Consider the following 25,134-nt stretch of genomic DNA (forward strand, 5'->3'; position numbering starts at 1 on the left):
AAAAACATTAAAATTCAATCATAGTGTGGTAAATCTTGAAGCATGGTGTTATACAAAGACTGATGTTACATTCTGAGCATTGGTAACGTGACTCTCTTCGCACTTTCTTTCCATTGCAATCTTTTTTTTTAGAGCATACAACACAGATTCGAGTAGGATGATTCTTTTTCCTTGTTGAAGGCATAATGTTTGGAAAATGGCGCTCGATCAAGCGAAGTGGTTCTTTTCTGACAACTTCTTGCCCTAGAATAATATGTTTTTTACAATCATTACATATCCGATGTTTACATACAAATAAAAAAATAATATACTTACAAAAACATGTGCCAATTCTGCAACTTTTTAATATAAATATCTTAAAAAATATTAACGAAGTTTATTTTATGTAAATAATATTATTCAGCAAAAAATGGGTAAAATGATACAATTTTAATTAACCAAAACATAAGTTTAAGTTTTTAACATACATAGTGTATAGGTTGATTGTTACTGAACAGAATGAATGTAAAGATTTTTCGACGTCGCCCTGCGGCTCCCACCGCAGTTGGGGACGGCCGGGTCGGATTCCTCGACGTCCCATTGCAAAATACTTTACAGTAGACGATTGCAAATTTCGGATCCGATTCAGAAGTCCTCCAAAATGCGTAATAAATTAAACTAATATCAGACTTAACTATTATCGTTTTAGATTAAACAATAAAATATAAGTTGTGTAAATGAAAAAATTTGAATCATGAATTGATTTAATAGTAGCAATATGAACAAATATTCTGCCATTGATTGCTTGTTATGGATGTATTTAATAGTACTTCGTATAAACATCAGTAAAATATTTTACTTTATTTAAATATCAAATATAAAATTTTTAAATAAACATATATACAATTATTTTATCTGGAAATTTATATGTGCATTGTAGTAGTACGTAACCAATTGTCAGTACATCGCTGTTCAGTTTCTTCAGCGTTTTCATTGGCACGTATTGCAGTAGCACGTAATCGGTCGTCAGCTCGTCACTGTTTACCGCAACTTTCAACTAAAAAGTTGATAGTTAAAAATGGGGACCCGACAATCCCGCGCCGACATAGCCGCGCAAGACAATCCCGCGCAATACAACCCCGACATTACCGCGACAACAAAGCCGTGCCGACATTGCCGCGCAAATCAAAATTATAAAATTGAATAAAATAAATGAAAATGATTTTTTTAATTCTAATTATTTTGTTTTGTGGACAGTTCTATTACTAGTGATTCGCTTTTTGAACAGTTAGTCATAGATTGGATGATGCTGGACAGTTACAAAATATACCGAAATGAAAATAAATCAATACAAAATCATTAAAATAAGGTTAGGTTGATTGGTTCTACAGTGAAAGTCGGCGCGAGCGGTAGCGAGTATTTGTAATTATTAATAAATAAAAAACATGTTATAAAATGAATTTTGTTTTGATTTTGCACGGCTATGTCGGTGCGGCTATGACGGCGCGGCTCAGTCGGCGCGGGATTGTCCTGCGCGGCTTTGTCGGGGTGCCGTTAAAAATAATTTGGGAGGAGTTTTTATGACAGGCAGTCATAATATATTTATAGTGTAAATAAGTATATGAAATAAAACTTCTATTAATAAAACAAAGTTTATGCAAATTTATTAAAAAAAAAATACATAGAGTATTATTTCATTTTTTAACAAAATTATTAGAAAGATAATAATATATTACAACAACAATGCATATATATATCTTTTTGAAAAAAACAGATATTAAGCAAAAAGATTTAATAAAATTAATTATAATTTAACATTTTCAAGTAGCTTATGCATTATTTTAATAAAACATATATAATTTAATTCCTTATTAGATACGATACATACATTACTTCCATAGCTAAAAAAATAGTCGTAATTACGCGTGCAGCTAATAAAAAAATAAAAATATGTACTATGTTATTCGACTTGCTTTAATTAAAAATATCACTCGACTGTGTTGAAGTGAAGTAAAGTAGACACCTGCTTTAAATATATAAAAAAAGTCTCAACATCGCAGTACAAAAAAAAATATCTTTGTCTCCCGCTTTTAACGGATCAGAGTCGCAAAACAAAGACATACAAATTTGTAGTCGAGAATTACTAATAAGTTAAATATGCAAATACTATAATTAATTCGCTTTTATACTAATACTATATAATCATATGTAACACTAGTGTCTAATTATTATTATTACTAACATAATCAATTATATAGAAATAAATTTAAAAATCTACATACTGAAACTCAGACATAAATAAACCACAAAAAATGAGTATATTGATATATCATACAACAAAAAAAATACAGAAATATATGAAATACATAATAAACGAGTATTATGCATATTATTTGTCAGTCATTTTGACGCGTAGTTTGTATTTGACAGGCAAACTAGACGACGAATTTTGTCACACTTAATGATTTATTTTATCGTTTATCGTTAGCAATAAGCACATCGCAAAAAAAATATTTGTCTATTCTAGAGAGGTATCCCATCTGTAATGATTTTTTGAGTCAGCTGAAAAGTACTGAGTCTGCGTAAAATATCTGTTAAGATGATGTTTGTTAATCAAATATTCATTCAGTGTATAAAATCCATTTCATATGGAGTGTCCTTGCCTGTGTAAGAGCCGAGACAAGACTACTTGGGCCTTGGGCAGCCGGCCCTCTCTCACTAATTGGGATAAAAGTTTATAAGAGATAAAAGTTTCGGAAAATTAGCAATTACGACCCATCTTAGTCTGGCTTCGCTTCAGTACACTGCGCGAACTAAAGCTAGACCCGAACACCTACCTGGGTTGTCGCGAGTGACAGTCGTAGAAGAATAAATCGCGATAGCCATTGATAGAAAGCCAGAACAAGAAAAAGCGCGTCAAGTTCGATCAAATGGCAAGGTTTTCATTTATTATAACTGTATAGCATACTATAGATAAGGAGTATTTAAACAAACAATTATTGAAAATTTTTGACCCCTGACGCCGTATATAGATATGATCCTTCACGACCTCCCGCAGATAAATATTAAAAGGATACTGATAAAAAATCATTTAGTGAGCATTACAACATATGTTTTGCGGATTAGAAAAAAATATTGAATTAGTCTATAGTATTTCTAATTAAGACTTATTTAAAGGAAACGATAAATAATTTAAAGAATAAATAAAATCACATCTAGTATATTTTAAATTTAGGACTACAAAATTATTTAAATAATATCAATTAGACGAGAATATTTCACTAGCATTTATACAAATAATATATTTTTTAGGGTTACTTATTTAAAGTAAAAATATGTTTTACGTCGATGGGCACTTCATGTAGACGCCTTCTATACAAAAGTAATTCGGAGGTTTATGGTTGTGATTGTTAGCTATTTTAACAATCCGGTTGTTCTCAGTATGAACGAAAGCCCTGCAAGATAACTTGCGACTCAAAAACGAGCACTGCCATCTCATTCTTCCATTTGCTAACATAGAATGCTTGCTGTAGGTGTACTTCTTGTACATGAGTAACGTCCCGCCCGTTCTCGATGGGATGAATCGAACTAAAAAAATAAAAGCATTAATTCTGACGAATGGATATCATAAAAAAATGTTCCTGAACTTAAACAATGTGCTGTCTACAGAAATAATTTTCCCGAGTAAGCTACAGTTTACATTTTCCCAACGAATTTCAACCAAAACGTAGTCTTTGTGGGGGAACAATAAAGTTAGACAACACAGAACAGCAGTGTAGGACTCACGCGATTGGCGAAACAACTATGTAATATTAAGCAAAAAAAAAACTTGCGCAGGCAACCAAGAACCACTTCCCCTCAGACACTTGAAATCATTTCATCAGCATCAGGCGGTGTCGACTGCGAGTTTTAGAGTGCCCTATATAGTCGCGATCGCGTTCCTTATTCTTGCTCGTTGCGGTCAGTTGAGAATGCTCATTGCACGAGCCACCCAGCTTCTTAGCGAGCTTACCAAACACAAAGATGTTTTGGGCGATAGCTATGAGCTGGATGAAATGATGTGGTATGGTGCACATATATTTTATGTGTGCACCATAACTAGGTTAGATTTGTAATTAAAAATAAATAAATATAAATTAAATAAATAACACAAGTCAAAAGATATGGCTCACGCGCGTCTGAAGTACCGCGAGAGGTGCCCGCGGACCAAGTAGTAATCGATAAGTACGCTTGCATTCGATGGATACGACTTACTAACTTTTTTTTACTAACTAACACTCATTACAAATTAATTTGTTTTAATTAAAAAAAAAGCAATAAAACGGGCAATGATTTAAGATTTTTATTATTATTTTTTAATCACATATTTTAAAAGATACATAAGTTATACACAAATATTAGATACGCATTCATAGAACGCCATCGAATTTCCATGAACATTCTTGTTCGAAAAAGCTCAATGTGCGACACTACGAAAATGTTTATATAAGTTTAACCACGCATATTTAGATAGTAAAATGATTTTATTTTTACAAATTTACAAGTAAAATTATGTTATAAACATTTGTTGGAAGTCTTTTTAATATGGCTGACACAAACATATCAACATTAAACGATTTAACCAAATTTTATTTCATAAATGTGACACAAATACATACCTATTTATTATAGTAAATTTAATAAAACATTTTTTTGATCGGAATGTGGTTATGGTTTGAAATGTAAAATTGAGGCGGAATGTGAGTATGTGTATCGACTAAATTTAATACAATATCTCCATCGGCATAAATAATTGCAGGACATTTTCTGTTAATACGGGAAGTGCAGGCCCATCGTATGACGCCATTTCTGTTAATACTGGTTTTGCAATAAGTGAATTGATTCCACATAAGCAAATCTCTACCCCTGCGCGATTTTATGAAGATGGCTGCGAAAAAAGTTTTTATTGTAATGATTTTTGTAAAGGTTAAATAATAAAAATATTAAAGATATATTTGGTTTATTAAAGATATATAAAATATGTTCTAATTTATTTGTATTTTTATTTCATTTAATACAATTAAATCGGGACATGAATTCCGTTCGAAACATAAAATTTGGGCGGCGCGTGATTGTGTTCGCCGGCTGAACTAACTATTTTATTTCCATTAGCATAAACAGATGATGTACAATTTTTGCCACGAGAAGAGCAACGCCATCTTGTAATGTCATTCTTAATTATATAGGTTTTGGTGTATGTGAACAGATTCCACATTAGTAAATCTTTACCTCCCCTACTCTATTTAATAAAAATGGCTGTAAAAAAATAAAATGAATTTGATTAGAAAAAACGTTTAAAAATAATTCAACAAAAAGATATTTCACTTATACTTACAATATATTATGAGTAGAAGAAAATATTATTTGGTAAATATATGTAGATTCCAGGGTGTTAATTTATAATACTTTAAAAATACTGTATTTGTATAGTCTCTATTTATACATCTAAGTAGCATTTGTATTGGAGTTTTGAAAACAGTTTTTTGTAATCGATTTGTAAAATTTGAAAACCGGGTTTTAATTTGAATTTTAAAAATAGGTTTTAGACATTAGCTTTGATAAGCAAAAATATATACTTGATTAAATTATACTATATCTGCTATATTCACTTAACCTTTCTAAATCATTAAGGCATTCAATTAATCAATTTATGTCTATGTAATTGATACCATTATTCAATAAAAAAAACTAGTTTATAAATAGTAGAAATTATTTTTCAAAATCTTGTTGAGAAGGACTTGCTAAAAAGGTATAAAACTAATTGATTAATTTGTGTCTCTTGGACTTTTAGATCATGAAGTTTTTTTCTCATCGACGTATTTGAGAGGACATATATTAAACGGTATCCATTAACAGTTTCAAAAGCACTTGAATTTTAAAAAAAAATGTAATGTTTCACGAGGATGCTGAAAAAATAATATAAATTCTGCAGATATATTATATAAAATCTGTGGCGATAACTGCAAAAAAATATTAAAAACAGAACACTTTATGAGTCAGAAAAATCATTGTAAAGCTGAACGGTTAATTTTCTCCCTCTTCTTTAATAAATTTTAAATTTGTCTGATTTGTACAAAATTTACTTCGATCCACAAAAAGGGTGATAAATCGTGTATCGTGAACTACAGACCGGTCACTGTTCCTTCGGCACCTGCTAAGTTGTTTGATAAAATTATTCAGATATATCCACAAGTACTGTCGACAAGTGCTAGTAGACCAACAACACAGGATTCGTCCGCGTCGTTCCACTGTCACTAACCTCTTATGCCTTTTGAAGGTGGTGACAAAATCCGTCGATTCTAAAATCCAGGTAGTCTATACTATCAAAAAGTATTCGACAATGTTTGTCATGAGCTACTTCTTTGGAAGTTTACCCTTTGTAATCCAAAGATTTTTTAACAAGTGTTTATTCAAATTCATGTCATTTTGAATGAATATATTCAAAAAATTATTCTAATGATAATTAAATAAAATATTTAAAAAAAAACTATTTCTTTTCACTGTATTAATTTTTAAAATAGGTTTGTAACTTAACTAACTGCATATAACACAATTTTATCAAAAATTAAAATTTTAGTAATAAAAAGTTTTTTGATTGCACCATAAGTTACTTTATAATTAAAAAAAGTTGTTTATATATTTTATGTGTAAAAATAAAAGTCAGTTTTTAATTACATTTACTAATAAGAAAGAAACAATACACTGAAAATATCAAGCACCTAATCTGTCACTTTAGACCAAAAGTGCGCTTCAAAAATATTAATAATTTTGAGACCGTTGTCTATTTCTATTAAAAAATATTTTGATTTATATATTTTTTTAAATAAATGTTTTTTCTGCGCAGTATTATATATTTTAATAATTAATAAGTGCAAAAAGTTTTCACTTTATTTAAAATTAAAAATAATCTAAACATATTTAAAATCTATAATTATTCAAGAATATTTAAAATCCACAATAAAATAAAAAATATTTTTAAGATTGAAAAAAATATTTTGAATAAATCTTGAAATTTTATTTTGAAACTTTATAATTTAAAATTTTTTTAAATTAGTGTTATACAATTTTGAAAAAGGGATTTATGCAACACTATGTTTTTAGTAGTAAGTTGGTAATAAATAGTACTTATTTTGAAACTTAGCCTCTTTTGGTTGAAAATGTTTTTTCAAGCGAAATTTTAAAATTTCTCTATAAACTATAACTTTAAATTGCCAACGTATATACCAAAAGATACATTTTACCAACTATATAGTATCGTTTACAGTTAATTTTCAGAAGCAATAAGAGATCAGATAACATTTAAGTATTGCAAACAATTGAAATACGAGGTACAACTTATCAGTTTAGGAAGTTATGCCAATATACGTGTTTAATCTTCTACGGTATCATCTGTCAATTTTGTTGTCGTTTAAATTTAATCTATGGATTATATTAGTATGTAGTAATAATATTTTCAATGTTTAACTCTTGATAAAGATATTATTGATTTTAATTATTTTTTAGAAGCAATGATGGAACAATTTGATGACCTATATGGCTACAGCGTAGAATTGGTATATATAAACAAAGAGTGAATCGTCTCATGTTGAAGTCACTGTCAGCAAGTATTATCTTTTTATAAAGAACATACTACATACATAAGTTTGATGTAACTGAATATCTTGAATTTGGCTATTCCTAAAGAGGAATGATGGCACAGAACAAAAATTGATTAAAAATCATGACGTATACATACATATTTTGCCACATCGGAATTAAAAATAAACTACTCTTAGATATTTTGGTTATCAAATATTCCAGGTATGCAATTACATATTTATAATCATTGTAAAATGTCGTTTATTAGATAACATCCAAGAAACTACACATTTATAAGCTGTCCGTTGGCTGATACATATAGCGTTTACACTGCGACAGCGCTGATTTGATCCGACATTAACTTTCAATCCTCATATAATACATACTAAGAATATATTACATGTTCAAGCTTAAAATGAACCTCGTAAATCTAACGTATATGTGAATTAAATCGGAAGCAATGATAATGTTTATGTAATATAAATGGGAAAACTCACTTTTCGGCCTCGGAGCCCGGCGACGGGAATTCAAAATTAGAAAATTTCATTACGAAGATTGCTTTATGATTGTTCATCTAATTTAATCTATGTATTCTTCTTATCCTAAACACATTATGTATATATTTAATTTTCATAGTTATAAACACACCTAGTTAATTTGCAATCTGATTATTTATAAAAGGAAAAACTTACTTTTCGGCCTCGGAGCCCGTTGCCGGGAATTCAAAATTTGAAGATTTTATTACGAAGATTGCTTTATGATTGTTTATCTGGTTTAATCAATGTATTCTTCTAATCCTCAACACATTATGTATATATTTAAGTTAACATAGTTATAACACACTTAGTTAATTTGCATTTTGATTATTTATATTCAGTCAAATGACGAATTAATGAAAATTATTGTGGCGTAGCAAAATTTTATTATTAACTAATAATTATTTAAAACTGCTGTCACGGTACTGTCGGCCATCTTGTTTTATATTTGAATGCTTAATTTTCATTGGTCGAAGCAAATTCAATTTTTATTTTTATTATTATAATTAAATATATTTCCTTTGTTTACGTGTATTATTATACACCGTTCATACAAAGCGATACGATGTTTTTTGGCAAACTTAACACAATAATAAAATATATGATATTGTTATCAAATGATGTTTAACTTGCATTATCTAAAAGTGTATTATTTTTATAATTTGAGTATATGTGACGATAAATAAATCTTTATCTATTGCGGGATAAAGTATTTTAGGGCAAATAAAAACACATATACTGAGTAAAACTTTTATAAACTTAAATTGCAGTATTACAAAATTGTGCGCGTGAATTTCCAAGTACTGAAAGGAAAGTATAAAAAATATTAAATAGGAATATGTACTCCATTTAATACATAATATTTAGGCGGCATGTGGGTATGTTCACCAACTGACTTAGTTATACTATTATCATTCGAGTAAACAGAAGCACTGCAGTTGCGAGAAGAACAACTCCATCGTACAATACCAGCTTTAGAACTTCTGTTTTTAGAATATGTATACTGGTTCCACATGATCATATCTCTACCCATTCTGGATTTTATGATGATAGCTGTAAAAATATATATACTATATAGAATAAAATGTTGTTAGAAATATTTTGGGTCACTTACAGAAAATATATTTTAGTTATAATAGCATGAAAAACAAACCTTTGAATGGATCTTTAGTTTTATTATACAAAATATTAATTCACTTTAGAAAATATTTACTATACTAATTCATTGGACGAAAAATACTGTTCGCATTATCACTTATTTTATTGACTGGATATGTATAAAAAAATGTACTTGAATTTAAAAAGATCAGATAATATAATATACATTATTCTACTAGCAATATAAAATGATTATATTATTTTTATATATTATATATATGCATAATCAATATCCATGATTTTAAAATAAATATTAAAAGGATTTATAAATAAATTTAGTTAACATAATAATTTATTACTTCACTTAAAATTAAATTCACGCGTTACAAATGGATCTGCACTGTTGCAACATTTGCTACGCCTAATGAGATAACAATGTTTCTAGGAACAAGATTATAACTGATTTTTTACATTTATCGGAACCAGACTAACACTGCTTTCTGAAAAGAATAAAAAGCGTGTGGTTTATCATAATTAATATCGGAGAGTCATACGTTTCTGAGATTTTGGTTCTGAGAAACCCCTTCCCTCGGCCAGGCAGTAAAGATATTAAGCTAGTTTGTATGCTTTATATATTAATACTGTTTTTGATATATTATATGTTTATTTATTCAAACATATATGATACGTGGCAGTTATGTTTTAACTAGTAGATACGTATATATATATATAATATTTATTTTAAAATACCTAAGAAATTCAATCAATTAAATTTTTAAAAAACTACTCATGCAATTAATCTTAGGAGTTAAAAAAAACATTGTGGAATTCCAGTAAAAAATATTAAGTATATATTTCAATATAACACAATAAATTAACGTAAATTTGTACAATCAGGACAAATAATCAAAAATCAGTTCATTTGACGTATAACAAAAGAAATGTTTCAAATTAAAATCAAAAGTCAAATTCATAAATAGTATAGTAGAAGAAATTGTCTTAATTGAAAAAACGACAATTTATTATATACGATTAAACAACCGATTAAAAAAAGAAGACTCATATGGGAAAAGCATAAATATACTAAGTATCTAAGCTCACAAGTAAAATCATTCAATTTAAAATAAGCAGTAAACTTAGTATATTAATTTATCTTGAACCCAATATGAATGTACATATGTAATAAAAGTATGGAGTTAAACCTATTAAAAATAATACTTAGTAAAAACATAAATACTAGTGAGAATAGTCTAGAATAATATAATGTTAAAATATGAGAGAAAAAAACAATAGAAATATAAAAACAGTGATGTACAATTGGTCTTTGCGAAATGCTGCGAACGTTGAGAATGGAACGAACCACAATCTCAAAGTATTAGTGAAAGACATTAAGAAAACATATGTGTTAAATAAAAATAAAATTTATTACTATTATAAACATATGTAATAATGTTTTTCTAGATATACACATTGCTATATAGTATATCAAATTTAGGCATATTGTGCTAATGTTTATCGAATAATTTTGTTACATTAATTTCAACAGTATAAACAAGCTTACAAAAGTACTATTTTAATGCTTGAATAGGAACATGAATTCCATTTGATACAACAAATTTACGTGGCATATGAGTATGTTCGCCGACTAAACTAGTTACATTATTTCCATTGGCGTAAATAACCGCAGTGCACTTGTTGGCACGAGAAGAACAAATCCACCAGATAATGCCACTCCTGGATTTACTGGTTGCATTGTACGTGAACTGATTCCACATAAGCAAATTTTTACCTTTGCGCGATTTTATGAAGAAGGCTTTAAAAAAGTAAATATAAATAAGATTAAATAAGAAGTAGTAAAAAAATATTTATATAAGAAAATAACGGTTTGTTAATTTAATTAATATTACATATATTTTGAATAGTACAAAAATAATATTAAGAATGTACAGTAGCATTAATTATACGCACCAAAGAGTTTATAACACAATAACAAAGTGTCTGGTTCCGCCCCGAAACATCAACATTGATAAAAGGATCAAGGAATAGGAGGGACTTTGACTTAAAAAAATAGGAGTTTATCCTAATTGAGCAAAACGACCCTTAAAAGCCAAAAAATCTCTTTTAGCAAACAATTAATACTAAATTTTATAAGTATCATAAACTTTTTCTTGTAAAAGTATATGTATTTTATTAAAAGATAAAACATTTTACAGTAAAATCAACTAGAATGATAAGGTGTAAAACATTTTTTGCACAGTGCTATTTCACATGATGAACATATTATATTACTACGCCTGACAATTTTCTTCGAGCTACAAAATGCACATCTTCTCCACGTACCAGTAATTGGAAGATGTACACCAACATTACTGTGTCTAGTAGGATTTTTATTTGATTTTCGACCTCTTTTAACTGCGCCTTGCATTTTTGGTTCCCATCCCAATTTCCGCCGTCTTGAGAACTCTCCAATTAATTCTTCAGCTACCTCACATTTTAAATTGATGTGAGAAATTGGATTTTCTAAAAAAAAACATTATATGAAATACAGGACAACGTATAAAAAAGAACATAGTTTTATTCATATAGGATGCATAATACTTACACTATTTAATGTGCTAGATAGGCTTTATATTTTAGTATTATTTGTACACTTTTACTTTAGATGCGATATATGACGATATAATCATTATTATGTATGTGAGTTCTGCTATTCAAGGGTAGAGTTCAATAAAAATGTAAATATATTTACATAATATATACTAGCATTTGATTAAGTAAAACAAAATAAATAAATATAAATATTTATGCAAAAACATATGAATGTATTTTATAGAGAAAATTCGTGACCATGGCAGATGCATCATTGCCAAAATGTAGAATCATAAATAATATGTATATACATATGTTATAAATATTTTTGAGAGCTATTGAGCATAATAACGTAACGCGTAATCTTCACGTGCTCTATAATTTCTGCCTTGAGATTGGTTGTTCACCAGGAGGGGTGCACCGACACGTGTAAGGAAACAGGGCAGTATTGGTTTGTTGTTTTCTAAATATGGTTGTCAAGATTATTGTCTTATCGCCTCTTAACTTCATTTTTACAACAACAAAAAAATGTCTTCTGAATACACAGATACAAGTGTTTTACTGAATATTTTTAATACAAAAATTATAGCAATTGTCAAGGAAATCATTTGAAAACTTATTTTCAAGCGTTGCGCTATATGTTGATTTTTTATTTATTTTTTTCTACAATAAATATTGTTTTATTTATATAAGTTTGGCGTGTATTGTTTTTGTCTACTGACTCTTGAGAGTAGTTATATCATTTAAAAGAGTAAATTAAAATAAAATTATGTAATGATATGCTAAGTTATGCGACAAGAAATCAATCCGCCAACGAAGCCAGAAAAGCTGCATCAATGCAATAGCGTTTGAGCTCATCATTAGAGAGAAAAAGGAAGATAAGAGACTTGGAATATTCGAATACTAAATGCATTCGCTAGTTTTATCACTATTCATCTATGTTTGTAAATATTTTTAATTATTTCTAGATGTAAAAACAAAATTCAACAACGCAGGTAGTGAATGTACTGCCTATTCTGCACTTCTATTATGTTTATAAAATGTATCTTCTTATCTTGAAATTATTTATGACAATTATGGCCAAGATAAAAACAGATAAGCAAGTAGTCGTATGGAAAATAATAATATTAAAAAAACACTTTGTAATTGCTGAAATTCCAGAAAATTATATTGCAATAATAAAAATTTTACTTTCAACTTTTCAAATATCCTAGATTTTCGTTTTCACAGTAAGCAGTTATGAGATTTAATTGCTGAAGCCTGCTCCAGAGGCTCTGCCCAAGGTGAAATAAGTACATACTCAAACTAGGTTAGACTTCATTTCTTTCAGTTTGTTTTAAAATTATTTGGTAGCTCTCTTCAATTATGTCCGGAACCAAAACATAAACTAGAGCAGCGAGCGTCACATCCTCCATTTTTTATCCAAAACACACAGACGCTGGAACTAACACATCCACACGGTAAGAGTTGACAACCAGTTACTGTGATACTACATATATATAATTTTTTTGATTTATTTTGTGTGAAATGGGCCAAAATATTTATTTTTATAGTCGGATGTGACACAGACGAAAAACCTTAAAATGAGCATTGCCGCTTCAACAAGAGAAACGAGAATGTATCGCTTCTCCCTGATATTCACAAAAAAATGCTGATGTACTACTACAGTACGAATGTTTAATGAATCAGTTAACAGACTCGGTACACTCAAATTTTTTCATAATGACTTTTTAAAAATTGAAAGGAACTACCAGTCTTCTTCTTCTACGTCATTAGAAAGTGAAAGCAAAAAAAATGACTTAAAAAATTAATATTTTTACTTCCAACTTTACCGTGATTTTATTTTGAATTTGTATTTTTTAAATGTAATTAATTGTATTTTAAAATATGTATATTTTCTATGTATGTAAATTTATATGTATTATATGTATGTAATTTATATCACTATTTACCAAAATTATTTAATTCATTTTTGAAATGTTTTTAATTGCATTTTTTAAATAATATATCATACGTGAAAAAATTGTTATCGACTTCTGCTAAACTCTCCAAAGTATGCTGATACGCTGCAGTTTTCCGATAATAACCTTTATTGCAGTGTAGGTAGAAACAAAAACAACACACAATCGTATTTTGATGCAACGTATACAGCTTTATTCTTGTGACTAGGCTCTAGCACGTGCGAATGTATGTGAGTAAAAAATTAGAAGCTGTGTCGTTCATTGTCATTTTAAATAATTGATATATTATTATTTCAATAAACAATCGAATTTAATATTGTATTTTGTAAATGATTATTTTGTATCTATCTGTTTTATTAAATTTAGATATGGTTATATTAGCATATCGAGTTTTTATAATTTAAAAACATAAATAAAATTATTTGTTTTAAATAAAAAAGCGATTTTAAAAATATTTATTATTTTATTCCAATGTTTGTGGTCTGCAAAACAGTTTTTGAATTTTGGTTGCCCACGGTTGTAAAAAGGTTAAAAAAACTATGCTCTAGTGCAGGGCTCGGCAACCTATGACCCGCGGGTCACTAAGTGATTTTATGTGACCTATTTGAGATCTGCAAATAACATTTTTTTTTCATATATGTACATGTGCCGGATTACGTGTTACAATGATACGACCAGACCACATATACACATGGTTGTTAGGACCAAAAATATTTACCGACCCGAATAGTCTTTTTAATAGTCACATTTAAATTATTTTGACCTGCAGCCAAAAAGGTTACCGAGACCTGCTCTAGTGTATGTTCGAATTCCTTTTTGCTTGTTGGCGAGTTCTCGGTGCGATCTTGGCTTCTGCATTATGATCGGGATCAGGTGCGTGATTGTGTTCAGTGATGATGGTAATAACTTTATCTTTGGCAATCTTTACGCGCCCCGAACAATCCTTTCGATAACATCTCCACGACCATCCACCATCAGTCAATTTCCTGGCTTTACGAAGTCTGTATCCGCCTTCAAATATATGAAGTGAGTAAGTTTGTTCCACGACTAAAATTAAAAAAAAATATTTATAAAATAAAAATGTCGTATAAATGAATATTAAATAAACCGGGCAAACAAAATATGAAACGTTTCTGATGGTTTTTGTTTCCTAAATATTTAGATGTCAAAGATTTATGAAAGTTAATTGCAGTGTTGGAAAGAACACACGTTGATTAATACAAATTTATCATTGTTTTCGTCGTCGTGAAGAAGTCTCAAATACGCCTATTATGAACCTAATCGTAAATATATTGCGATATCGGTAATAATAGTTAGCGAAAGCAAATAAAAATATTTATATATTTATATTGGGGCGGCTTTGTCGGGCGCCATTTTATTTCTTATTAAAATACTTTAGCAACATATTATTTTCTTAATAATATATAAATATTAAAACATGTATATACTATTTTCTCTTTGGAAAAAGCAAATAGATTTAATTTAATATTTTGATTTCTCTTTGAACCATCAAAAAACTATTTGAGCTCTCTAGAAAGATCTCTTCAAATCCAAGAAAAGTGCTCAAATAAGTATGTTCGTATCATTGGCCAACAACCAATTATTTTTCACTATTTGTAGTGCAGTCTCAGTGCAATGTTTTTCTCCAAATCCCTATTGTGGTTCGCACAGATTATTTTGAGAAATAATATGCTTTAATTGTACTACCTACTTCTTCCATACAATTTTCAATACAAGGCAACATTTTATTTATTTAAATTAAATTAAGACCCTCGTAAACTCGTAACCTAACAGGTTATCTCAATGCGTCACGATGGTCGAAAACAATAATTGTACTATTTCAATACACAAAAAATAATACATATAACCGGACCAGCTCCTCGTAGCTTACATTAAACATATATCGTGCAATGCCAGCGTATTAAGGAGTCATAGACGAGTCATTAATTTCAATAATAAATAACACAAAGAGCAGAGGGCCCAGGTTGGACCCTTGAAGAACCCCTGAGGGGTGAAATATTCTTTTGAGACAATCGGCCGCCATAGGTTACAAACTGTCTACGATCGCTCAAACAAATCGGAAATAACCGAGTTAAATCATCCGAGCGACCGAGGTTCATCCATTTTTTTTTATATTAACCGATGACAAATTATTTATGAATAATTATTTCAAAAAATTTAGCAGGAGCTGACAACATTGCGACTGGTATGTAGTTCTTTATACACAATTTGTTACTCTTCTTGTATTCTTGTACTCTTTCCATAGATTAGGATATGATGATGTCTTGAGAATTAGATCAAAAATACGTTTTAGTATTTGATTGATAGCGAGATTGCCTTCAATCTCTATATCTATTATATCGTTTCTCTAAATAGGATTATTTAATTGTTTTCCACATTTTATTCGGGTATTTTTTTATTTCATCTATCGACTTTTTATACATTAGATAATATTCATATTATATGAATTTTAAAATAACTTTACGTTAACACTCGGGATATTCAACTTGAAACTACACTACAGTATAAACTCACGACGATGATCTAATACAAGCTCATAGCTTCAGACCAGAGAAAGGTAGTAACATTTCCACTTCAATCGACAGATTTTAGTCCAACCCAGCTGTCACATTTGAGTCCACTCTAGCTGAAGATTCCACGACGGAGAGCCACGGCACAACCGATATAAGAATATATAAATTATCGCAAAAAAATTGAACAGCTATAGCAAAAACATTTTAATAAAAAAAAGCCACTTGATTGCCTATTTTATTATTATATTTAGAAAACATTTGTATATACATAGTATACTATAAATCATAATTTAATGTTTAAATCGCAATGTGTATTCCATTTAATACATAAAATTTAGGTGCAACGTGTGTATGTTCGCCGACTGAACTAGTTACATTTTTTCCATTAGCGTAAACAACTGCAGTGCATTTGTTGGCACGGGAAGAACAAACCCATCGTACGATGCCATTCTTGGTTGTATTGGTTGCAGTGTACGTGAACTGATTCCACAATAGCATATCTTTACCCTTTCGCGATTTTATGAAGATGGCTGTGAAAATAATCGTAGAAATAAATTTGATTAAAATACAGTAAATAAAAAATCAAATACTTATGTAAATAAAACATGGTACACTCTATTATACTATGACAACCCCATCGTACGATGCCACTCATATTTTACTGGTTGTGGTGTACGAGAAATGTTTCCACAAAATCATGTCTTTACTGTAATAAAATTCCTATTTTAATGATCTGTTTATTTATTAAGATCAAATACAAAAACAGATTTGAATAAAATATTTTATGTAGTTATAAAATTTATTGATCGACTTCATTCAATATTTATTTGTTGTACATTAATCAATGGACACGATTTGTGTTTACAATTCTGGTTATCTGGTTGTCAAAATCCGAAGGAAGGGATGTTTTAATTCCGGCACAAGCTCTGGTGCTTGGCCAATAAAATCTGCGTAAAAATCTATTTTATGAATTAAAAAAAAAGTACGATCGTGATTTGATTATGATTATATAATTATTTGAAGGGGGGGGGGGGAGATAGGAAGTAAATATAACAAAAATGTATTGGAAAAAAAGCGAGAGTTATTTATTAAATGATGTTGAAATAGAACAGGAAGTGTTGAATACACGGTTGTATTTTATAGCCATTTATTCAGAAAATAATAAGCATTGCTAAATACAAATAAGGAATAAAAATAAATATCCTGCAAAACAAAAATAAACATAAAATGGATGACTTCTAATAAATAAAAAAAAAAGCATTTCGGATACACTCATGATGAAAAATCAGGCCCACGCACTAGAGATAAAATACCGGATCGAGAAAGGCAAGACATCATTCACCCAAATAAAGCAGGTGCTTTTCCGGCGCAAGTTTTTATACATATGAATGTGTGTTTACTTTACTATGAGAAGTAAAAGCGTGGGTGTTCGCTAAGAAGTCGATTAAACATCTAGAGGCTTTCGAAATGTAGATCTACTGAAGCATGTTTCGTATTGGTTGGATAAGGCTATTGTGTTTATGTCGAATAAAGAATATTTTAAATTACTCTACATAATTTTACATCCTTACATATGTTTTATATTTTGTATGTAAATATTATCGAAATATTTAAATTGGAATATGAATTCCTTTAGATATATAAAATTTAGGTGGCAAGTGAGTATGTATGCCTATTGCTTGAATTACATTATTATCAATGGCGAAAACAGCAGCATTGCAATTTTTAGCACCGGAAGAACAAGTCCATCGGACGTTGCCAGTCTTGCTTTTATATGTCTTGGTATACGTAAACTGATTCCACATTAACAAATCTCTACCTCTGCGTGATTTTATGAAGATGGCTGAAAAATAAGTTGAATGTAATGATGAGTTAGAACTATGGATAATTAAATAAATAAAATAAATAAAACAATCGATGTACTTGAATAAAAAAGTATATATTTATTTATTAAAAATAAATTAAGACACCGTGACCAGACAGGTTACCCCCTATGCGGCACGATGGTGAATATGGTAAATGATACATAATAAATATGAATAGATTTATTTTATACAGTAGACCCCCTAATTTTATTAGGGTGCGTGTAGTTGGGGGGACTAGAAAATATTCATAACTTAATTTAATTAAAATAAAAATAAATATGCTTGCTTGGTGTGGAGTCTCACCAGTAATATTATTTTTTTCTAAATTGCAAACCATTCAAAATAAAGCGATAACAATAATATTTAATATACCTTATTATACTCCACTTAAAAAAAAAACAGAATCCTACAAATACCAAAAAAAGAAATATTTTCTTATTAGAATATACAATAAAAATAATTCGCGTAACGACACTAACACACTCATTTCATGTACAACATTTAAAACGACATTTGAAACAAAATTTAAAACGACATTGATTTTAAATATAAGCACAGAATGCTAAAGCACATATTGCTTTAGAGCAGGGGTCGGCAAATCCGGTCCGCAAGCTAAGAATTATTTCGAAGAATGCACTATATCATAATAGCCAATCGTCGAGTAGATGATTTACGAAAAACGACCGTATGTGGTGCTCCTATTGCTTCGCATTCCATTGTCTATAGTACCCCGTATAACGCTTTTTGCGATATTTTATATGGATAATGTCACTGTAAAGCCCAAAAAAATAAGAGACTAGTGTAATTCTAATGTGCTTTTAAAGCAGAGTGGGTTGTGAATTATTTTGTTATCAAATCAGATGACAAAGCATTATGTTTATTGTGCGATGACATTATACAAAATAAGTCGTTATTACTAGACACTTGATACAATATTCACAACTCGCAAAAAAGTTTTATGGTTTAATACAGATTTTTTTAATCAAAAATGAGGATATACCTTAAGTTAGTTTACAAGTATATCACTTATTAATTAATAAAGGAAAGTAGTTTAACGAACGTGAATTAATTAAGTCATGTTTGATTGATGCAACCGAAATATGTGTCATGGTAAAATATATTTATTTTAATAAATCAGCCTTTCGGCGAGAACAGTTGAGCACATTGTGAGTAACATCAATAGCCAATTTAATAGAAAATTATTTCAAGTGATTGTCATTGATAAACAAGCGCACTTTGAGAAATAGCGAATATTTTGTATATTTAAAGGGTTAGATAACAATTATAACAATAAATAAACATTTTTAGAGGCATTAGTAAACAGTTAGTTCATAAGTATGTTACTGGTTAGAATATTTAATTAAAAATGTGAATAATAAATTATTAAAGAAAGAGTTACTTTTAGGGATACAAATAAATCATAAGTAAATTTCAATCATTTTCATTTTTATTGATATAAAATACATATATACAATTTGATAATATACATTTATTTACAGTTCGTGAAAGAGAAAACTCGATAAAGTAAACAAATATAATAAAGGTAAATAAGTACAATTTAAGTACAGAGAATACAGGAACAGAGTAAAATTCAAAAATATCTATAATAAAAAACTGTTTTATGCGATACGCGCTTTAAAATATATTGTTTAGATAACACAGAATTATGCAAATGACCCTTAGACCATTAGAATTTCCACCCTATAATTAGAAATAATGTATATTTTTTAAATTTAAATCGGAATATGCATTCCGTTTGACACATAAAATTTAGGCGGGTAGTGAGAATGTTCACCTGATATTTTAATTACAGTAGTGTCTCTAGCAAAAATAACTGCATTACAATTTTTGCTGGTGCGGTAAGAGCAAACCCATCGAATGGTGCCGATCTTAGACATATTGGTTTTAGCGAAAGTGTAACTATTCCATAACAGCATGTCTTTACCCCTGCGTGACTTTATGAAGATTGCTGTGAAAAAATCATTTATTTTAGTGATACATTACATTTAATGTAAAATAAAGTTGATTATATATAATAATTTTTACCCATAACCAGTAAAATAAAACAGTTTAATTCTTTACTTCTTGCATACAATTTAGTGAAAATTTATGGTAAGGTTCTTATTTTGATATTATTCACAGATGGGTACATTGCGGAGGAAGATTAAAACATGATTCAACACGTTGTATGCAAGAGGTAAAAACTGTTAAAAATATTGTATATAGGTTCAATAAAAAAGATATTCAAGAATATTGCATATTTTATTAATAAACATTTACAGCCAAACTATGGCAGATGTTTGCAATAATATAGTCATAATAATAATTGTACTAAATTAATTTATTATAGAGAATTTATGAAACTAATGTTACAATGGAGTGCTGTAAGAGAAAACGCATCTTATAATGCCTAAACTGTATAATTTAGTTTTGGCATAAATATATTGATCTAATTTGAAAATTGTCCTTTTATTTAACTGCATTAATTTAATACAAGTATTGTATGATATAATGAATAAAATTACAAAAAAAAATATTTAATAAAAAAAGGTTAGAATGACAATTAATTTATTTATTTAAATGAAATAAGGTTATCCCAATACGTTACAATGGAAAAAAAAGTAGTATTATTACAATACACAAAACATATAATACAAGTAAGATAAAAAAATAATACACAATAAAAAGAAAATGTACAATGTACTCTTAATATTTATAGTAAAAAAATATATTTAACATTTTATTTATTTATTAAAATTAAATTAAGACCACCGTGACCCGACAGGTTACCCCAATGCATCACGATGGTAAAAAACAACACATACTATTACTACAATACACAAAAAATTATACAAGTAAGAGAAAGAAAATATTAAAATTAATTGAAACGAACAGCTCCTCGTAGTTGATATTAAATTGAACAATGTGCAATGCCAGTGTATTAAGGAGCCGGATGGCGACAGCCAAACGCGAATCGGCTAGTACAGAAGTCTTGACTCAAACAATAAGCAGAAGAGGAAGCGATCGTGATTCTTAAAGACGTTCCGAAACAAAAAAAATATAATTTCTCGAGAAGTTTGATTGTCAACAAAAACCTTTTAGCAGTTATGATATTAATAAATAATGTAAAGAGCAGAGGGCCTAGGTTGATTCCTTGAAGAACCCCTAAAGGAATGAAATATTATAATATTATTTGTCTGCGTTCGCTCAAATAATATATACGACATCTTTTTGTTTCGTACTTGTATTACTTGTGTATGTAATATGTATATGATTAATTAAATTTAAAAAGGATACACCGACATTTAAATACCAGTTGCTTAATAGGCGGTGTTATATACATTAGTTGTTTTCAAATTGGAATGTAGTGTCCGTTTACAATATAATATTTAGGTGGTACGTGAGGGTGATCGCCAGCGGAATTAATTATTATCTCATCATTAGTATACACCACTGAATGACAATTCCTGTTGGAAGAAGAGCAAGCCCATCGTTTGATGCCAGTCTTAGATTCACTGGTCTTGTAATAAGTATACTGATTCCACATAAGCAAGTCTTTACCCTTTCTTGACTTTATGAAGACGACTGAAAAAAATAACATTATATTAAATAGTGATTGTAAAGTTATTAACACTTAGCGGACAGCAGTCACAGTAAACACTTTGGTGTTTTCTGATACGCTTTATTAAAAATAAAATATCATAATTTATTTTTATTTCAAAGTTGACATTCTTATACATATATAATACTATGATATGATGACCAAATGTGTTTTTAAGAAACTTCATCCTTACGCCAAACGCCTGAGATACCATCAGGCACGCCACGGACAGCGGAGTTTAAGTCGTCGCCTATGAATAACAGCAGATTAAGAATATGGGTTACGCTTTGAGTCCGACGCCGGGGCTTTGCCCTTGACTTATCAGGCATCCACAAAAAGCCAGTCATAGCAGGCCAGCACAGCAACGATATGGCGAATGGGTTACACCATTAAGAACTATCGGTAGAGAAATTATAAGCGATAAATATAATCAATATTTAATTTAAAAACTAAGTGTTTTTAATTTATTATACACTACTATTTCACTGCCTTGCATTTAATTTCAATTTATAACTCATGATAAAAATGACGTTGCAAGTAGAAAATAGTTTGTCTGGAAATTCCAGACAATACATTTCAAGACGGTGGAGTTCACTGTACGGGAGTTTTTGTTGTTTCATAAAACATATGATCAGCTTTATACATAGTTCGAATCTGTATGATTAAGTAGAGATATGTCGCTGTAACGGTAGTCTACAGAAATAATAAAAGCAATACAATCCAAAATCCAATATTCTTACTTAGGAAACACTTACCTAATAGTTTTTGCAAGTAAATATAAATATAATTGTTCTTTGTTATATTGAGATGAATAAAACAAATCATATTATATACTGTAAATGTATTTATAAATTACTAAATGACTGTTACAAATGAAAATTAATATTTTAATGAAAAAAATGGTAGTTGTATAATTTAACATTTGAGATTCTCATTGTATTTTTTTTAATTTAACGAAACGTCTTATATAAATTAATTATCTATCTTCGGTATTATTCAATAAATTAAAAATGGGAATGTTATTTATAGTTTACAAATATACAAGAATATACTTTTATGTACAAGAAAATATGTATCACAAATGCCAAGAATTAACATTTTTTAATACACGGACATAATATGAGGGTGTCAAATGAAAACTTAAAAATGAATAACAAACAATAGTTAGCAGTGTAGTCCTGCAGTTAATAGCACAAAAACACACAATATCATAGTAGCAGTATATACAATAGATTGTTACACAAAGTTTACGAGTGGAGTAGGAAGTATCAAATGGCGAGACTTCAGTGACAGACTCCCAACTGGGTTAAGCAATATATATATTGTTTGTTTAACGTTTACCTTTACAGTCTATTTATTTTTAAGAGTTTAGTGGACAACAAAAGTAGAGAAAAACAAGGATTATTATAAATAAATCATATATAATATATACCCATAACAAAAACCTGCAAAAAAAATATTTTTCGAGTAATTTACAAATTTTATTATAGATGTTCGCAGATGACATTTTTATGTTTTAAAAATAAAACGATAGAAACCGAACGATAACAATCTCGAAAACCATTTATACTTTCCTATGTATTTAAACGTACCGGTGCATCCCTCCCGGATCAAAACCATTAACAAGGCAAAAATCTATGATCACGTGATAATTATGCGTTAAGCCACTTACTTTTGAAAATAAATAGACTATAGGTATATTACATATTTGGAGCTCTTATTGGAGTTAAAGCTCGAATGTCAACTAAATGATGAAATTTTTTTTTCCTTATTAAGAAAATAGGAGGATTTGCATTTTTTTTTTAAATTGTATTTAATGCAAATTGATGCAATGTTAGATAATCTTGTCTACAGTCTCTTTCCCTTCCCTTATCGATTTTCACTCACGACAGCCCAGGTAGGAGGTCACGCTCGATCGGTGCCGAAACTCCTGAGCATTAGGCAACTACTAAAAACATATTCGGTCTTCAGGAGACAAAGTACATATGACATATACATATCAATGGCAATATAGATAACATATTAAAATATTTTTTTCTACTTTTAATCAAACAAATATTATTTAAGTTTTCGTTTGACTAACCCATTTACTTATAAGTAGGACTATTTCATTATTGACTCTCTGAAATATTCAGATAGAATAATAACATAATTTGTATAATCAGGTTTATCAAAATTATTTTTTAACTGACTAGATTTTAAAATATGGCAGCTGATTTTAAAAATGCAGCAGAAATACATCTCGTAAAATTGTTACTTAATGTTTAGTGGGTGGAGGATGACAGTGACCTCCGATGGCTTCCAAAAAATATTCGTCAGTGTAGATGAACGCCTTGCAGTTGGTGGAACGAAACTGAGAGCAAGCCCATCGAATTTTTCTATTCCTTAATATTTTTGCCTTGTAATAGGTATATTTGTTCCACAGTATCAATTGGTTACCTCTTTGAGACTTGACGTATCTAACTAGAAACATAATTACAAAAATTAATTATTAAACAGAAATAACACGAAACAAAACTAACGTTACTTTTGTAAATCATAAAATTAAAATAATTCTACATTTTTTAAATTTAGCTAAGAGTCATTGTTGCCTCAAAAATACTAAACACGATTGTCGACTTTCATATAGTTTTTTCTACGAGTATATAACATAACTCCAACTAACTTTTAAAAAGAGCTATTCTTTGCCTCTTTGAGAAATAATTATAAACTGACAGATTGTTAAAATTTAAGATAACGAAGAATAACAGATTTAAGATATGGGATATGGAATTAAAACTAACTCAAAGCTTAATTTGAATTTGTGTTTAATAAATATTATGTATAATTACTATATTAACATTTACATAATTTATTATTTTTATCTAAACACAATTATACATGGTCTAAGATTTGTTTTACACTTATTCAATTATCATATTTAACATATAAATTGCATACATTCAATAGGTTTACACAGTAAACAATAATAAATATTAAAATTTAACCCTTTGGTTGCCGAAATTTAAAATATATCAACTTTTCTACTTTGACTTAAATTTTTCATCTGACAAAACATTGATACATTTTTATTAGCCTGTGAAGTATTTGCTTCAGAGATAAATAACATATCGATGGCTTAAAGTGTAAAATTGTTAACTCCATATTTGACAAAAAAAAAACTAAATAGACAACTCGAAAAGGAAAATAAAATATTATCTCAAGTTTGTAATGTTTGATTGGAGATGGTAATTATTTGAAGGTGTGTATTTCGATTAAAGGTACAAGATGATATTGCATAAGTCATTTTCACCCAAAAGTGGAGTTAGCAAATTTACACTTTAAGCAATCGATATGTGTTTTATTATGTAATAC

The 25,134-nt window shown here is 29.0% G+C and overlaps 1 protein-coding gene across 35 annotated transcripts in view; it reads right to left on the reverse strand.

Annotated features, from left to right (window-relative positions):
• LOC148234762 (uncharacterized) overlaps positions 1–25,134 on the reverse strand; it is a 564,675-nt gene that overhangs the window by 78,379 nt on the left and 461,162 nt on the right. Inside the window, exon 5 of one of the 35 annotated variants that reach the window (XM_088187157.1) lies at positions 1,621–3,567. The exons of 29 other annotated variants lie outside the window; for them this stretch is intronic. In XM_088187157.1, the coding sequence (XP_088043283.1) occupies positions 3,320–3,567 (248 nt within the window). In that variant the 3' untranslated portion in view covers positions 1,621–3,319. Of the gene's footprint in view, positions 1–1,620; positions 3,568–11,373; positions 11,751–14,223; positions 14,828–17,447; positions 18,158–19,604; positions 20,149–21,516; positions 21,765–25,134 lie in introns of those variants that run through there. 5 more of the 35 variants (XM_088187146.1, XM_088187153.1, XM_088187165.1 and 2 more) reach the window with 5 other exon arrangements.

This window comes from Plectrocnemia conspersa, unplaced genomic scaffold, assembly GCF_051122295.1.
Source record: "Plectrocnemia conspersa isolate PC_06_02 unplaced genomic scaffold, ASM5112229v1 ptg000005l, whole genome shotgun sequence".
Taxonomy (NCBI): domain Eukaryota; kingdom Metazoa; phylum Arthropoda; class Insecta; order Trichoptera; family Polycentropodidae; genus Plectrocnemia; species Plectrocnemia conspersa.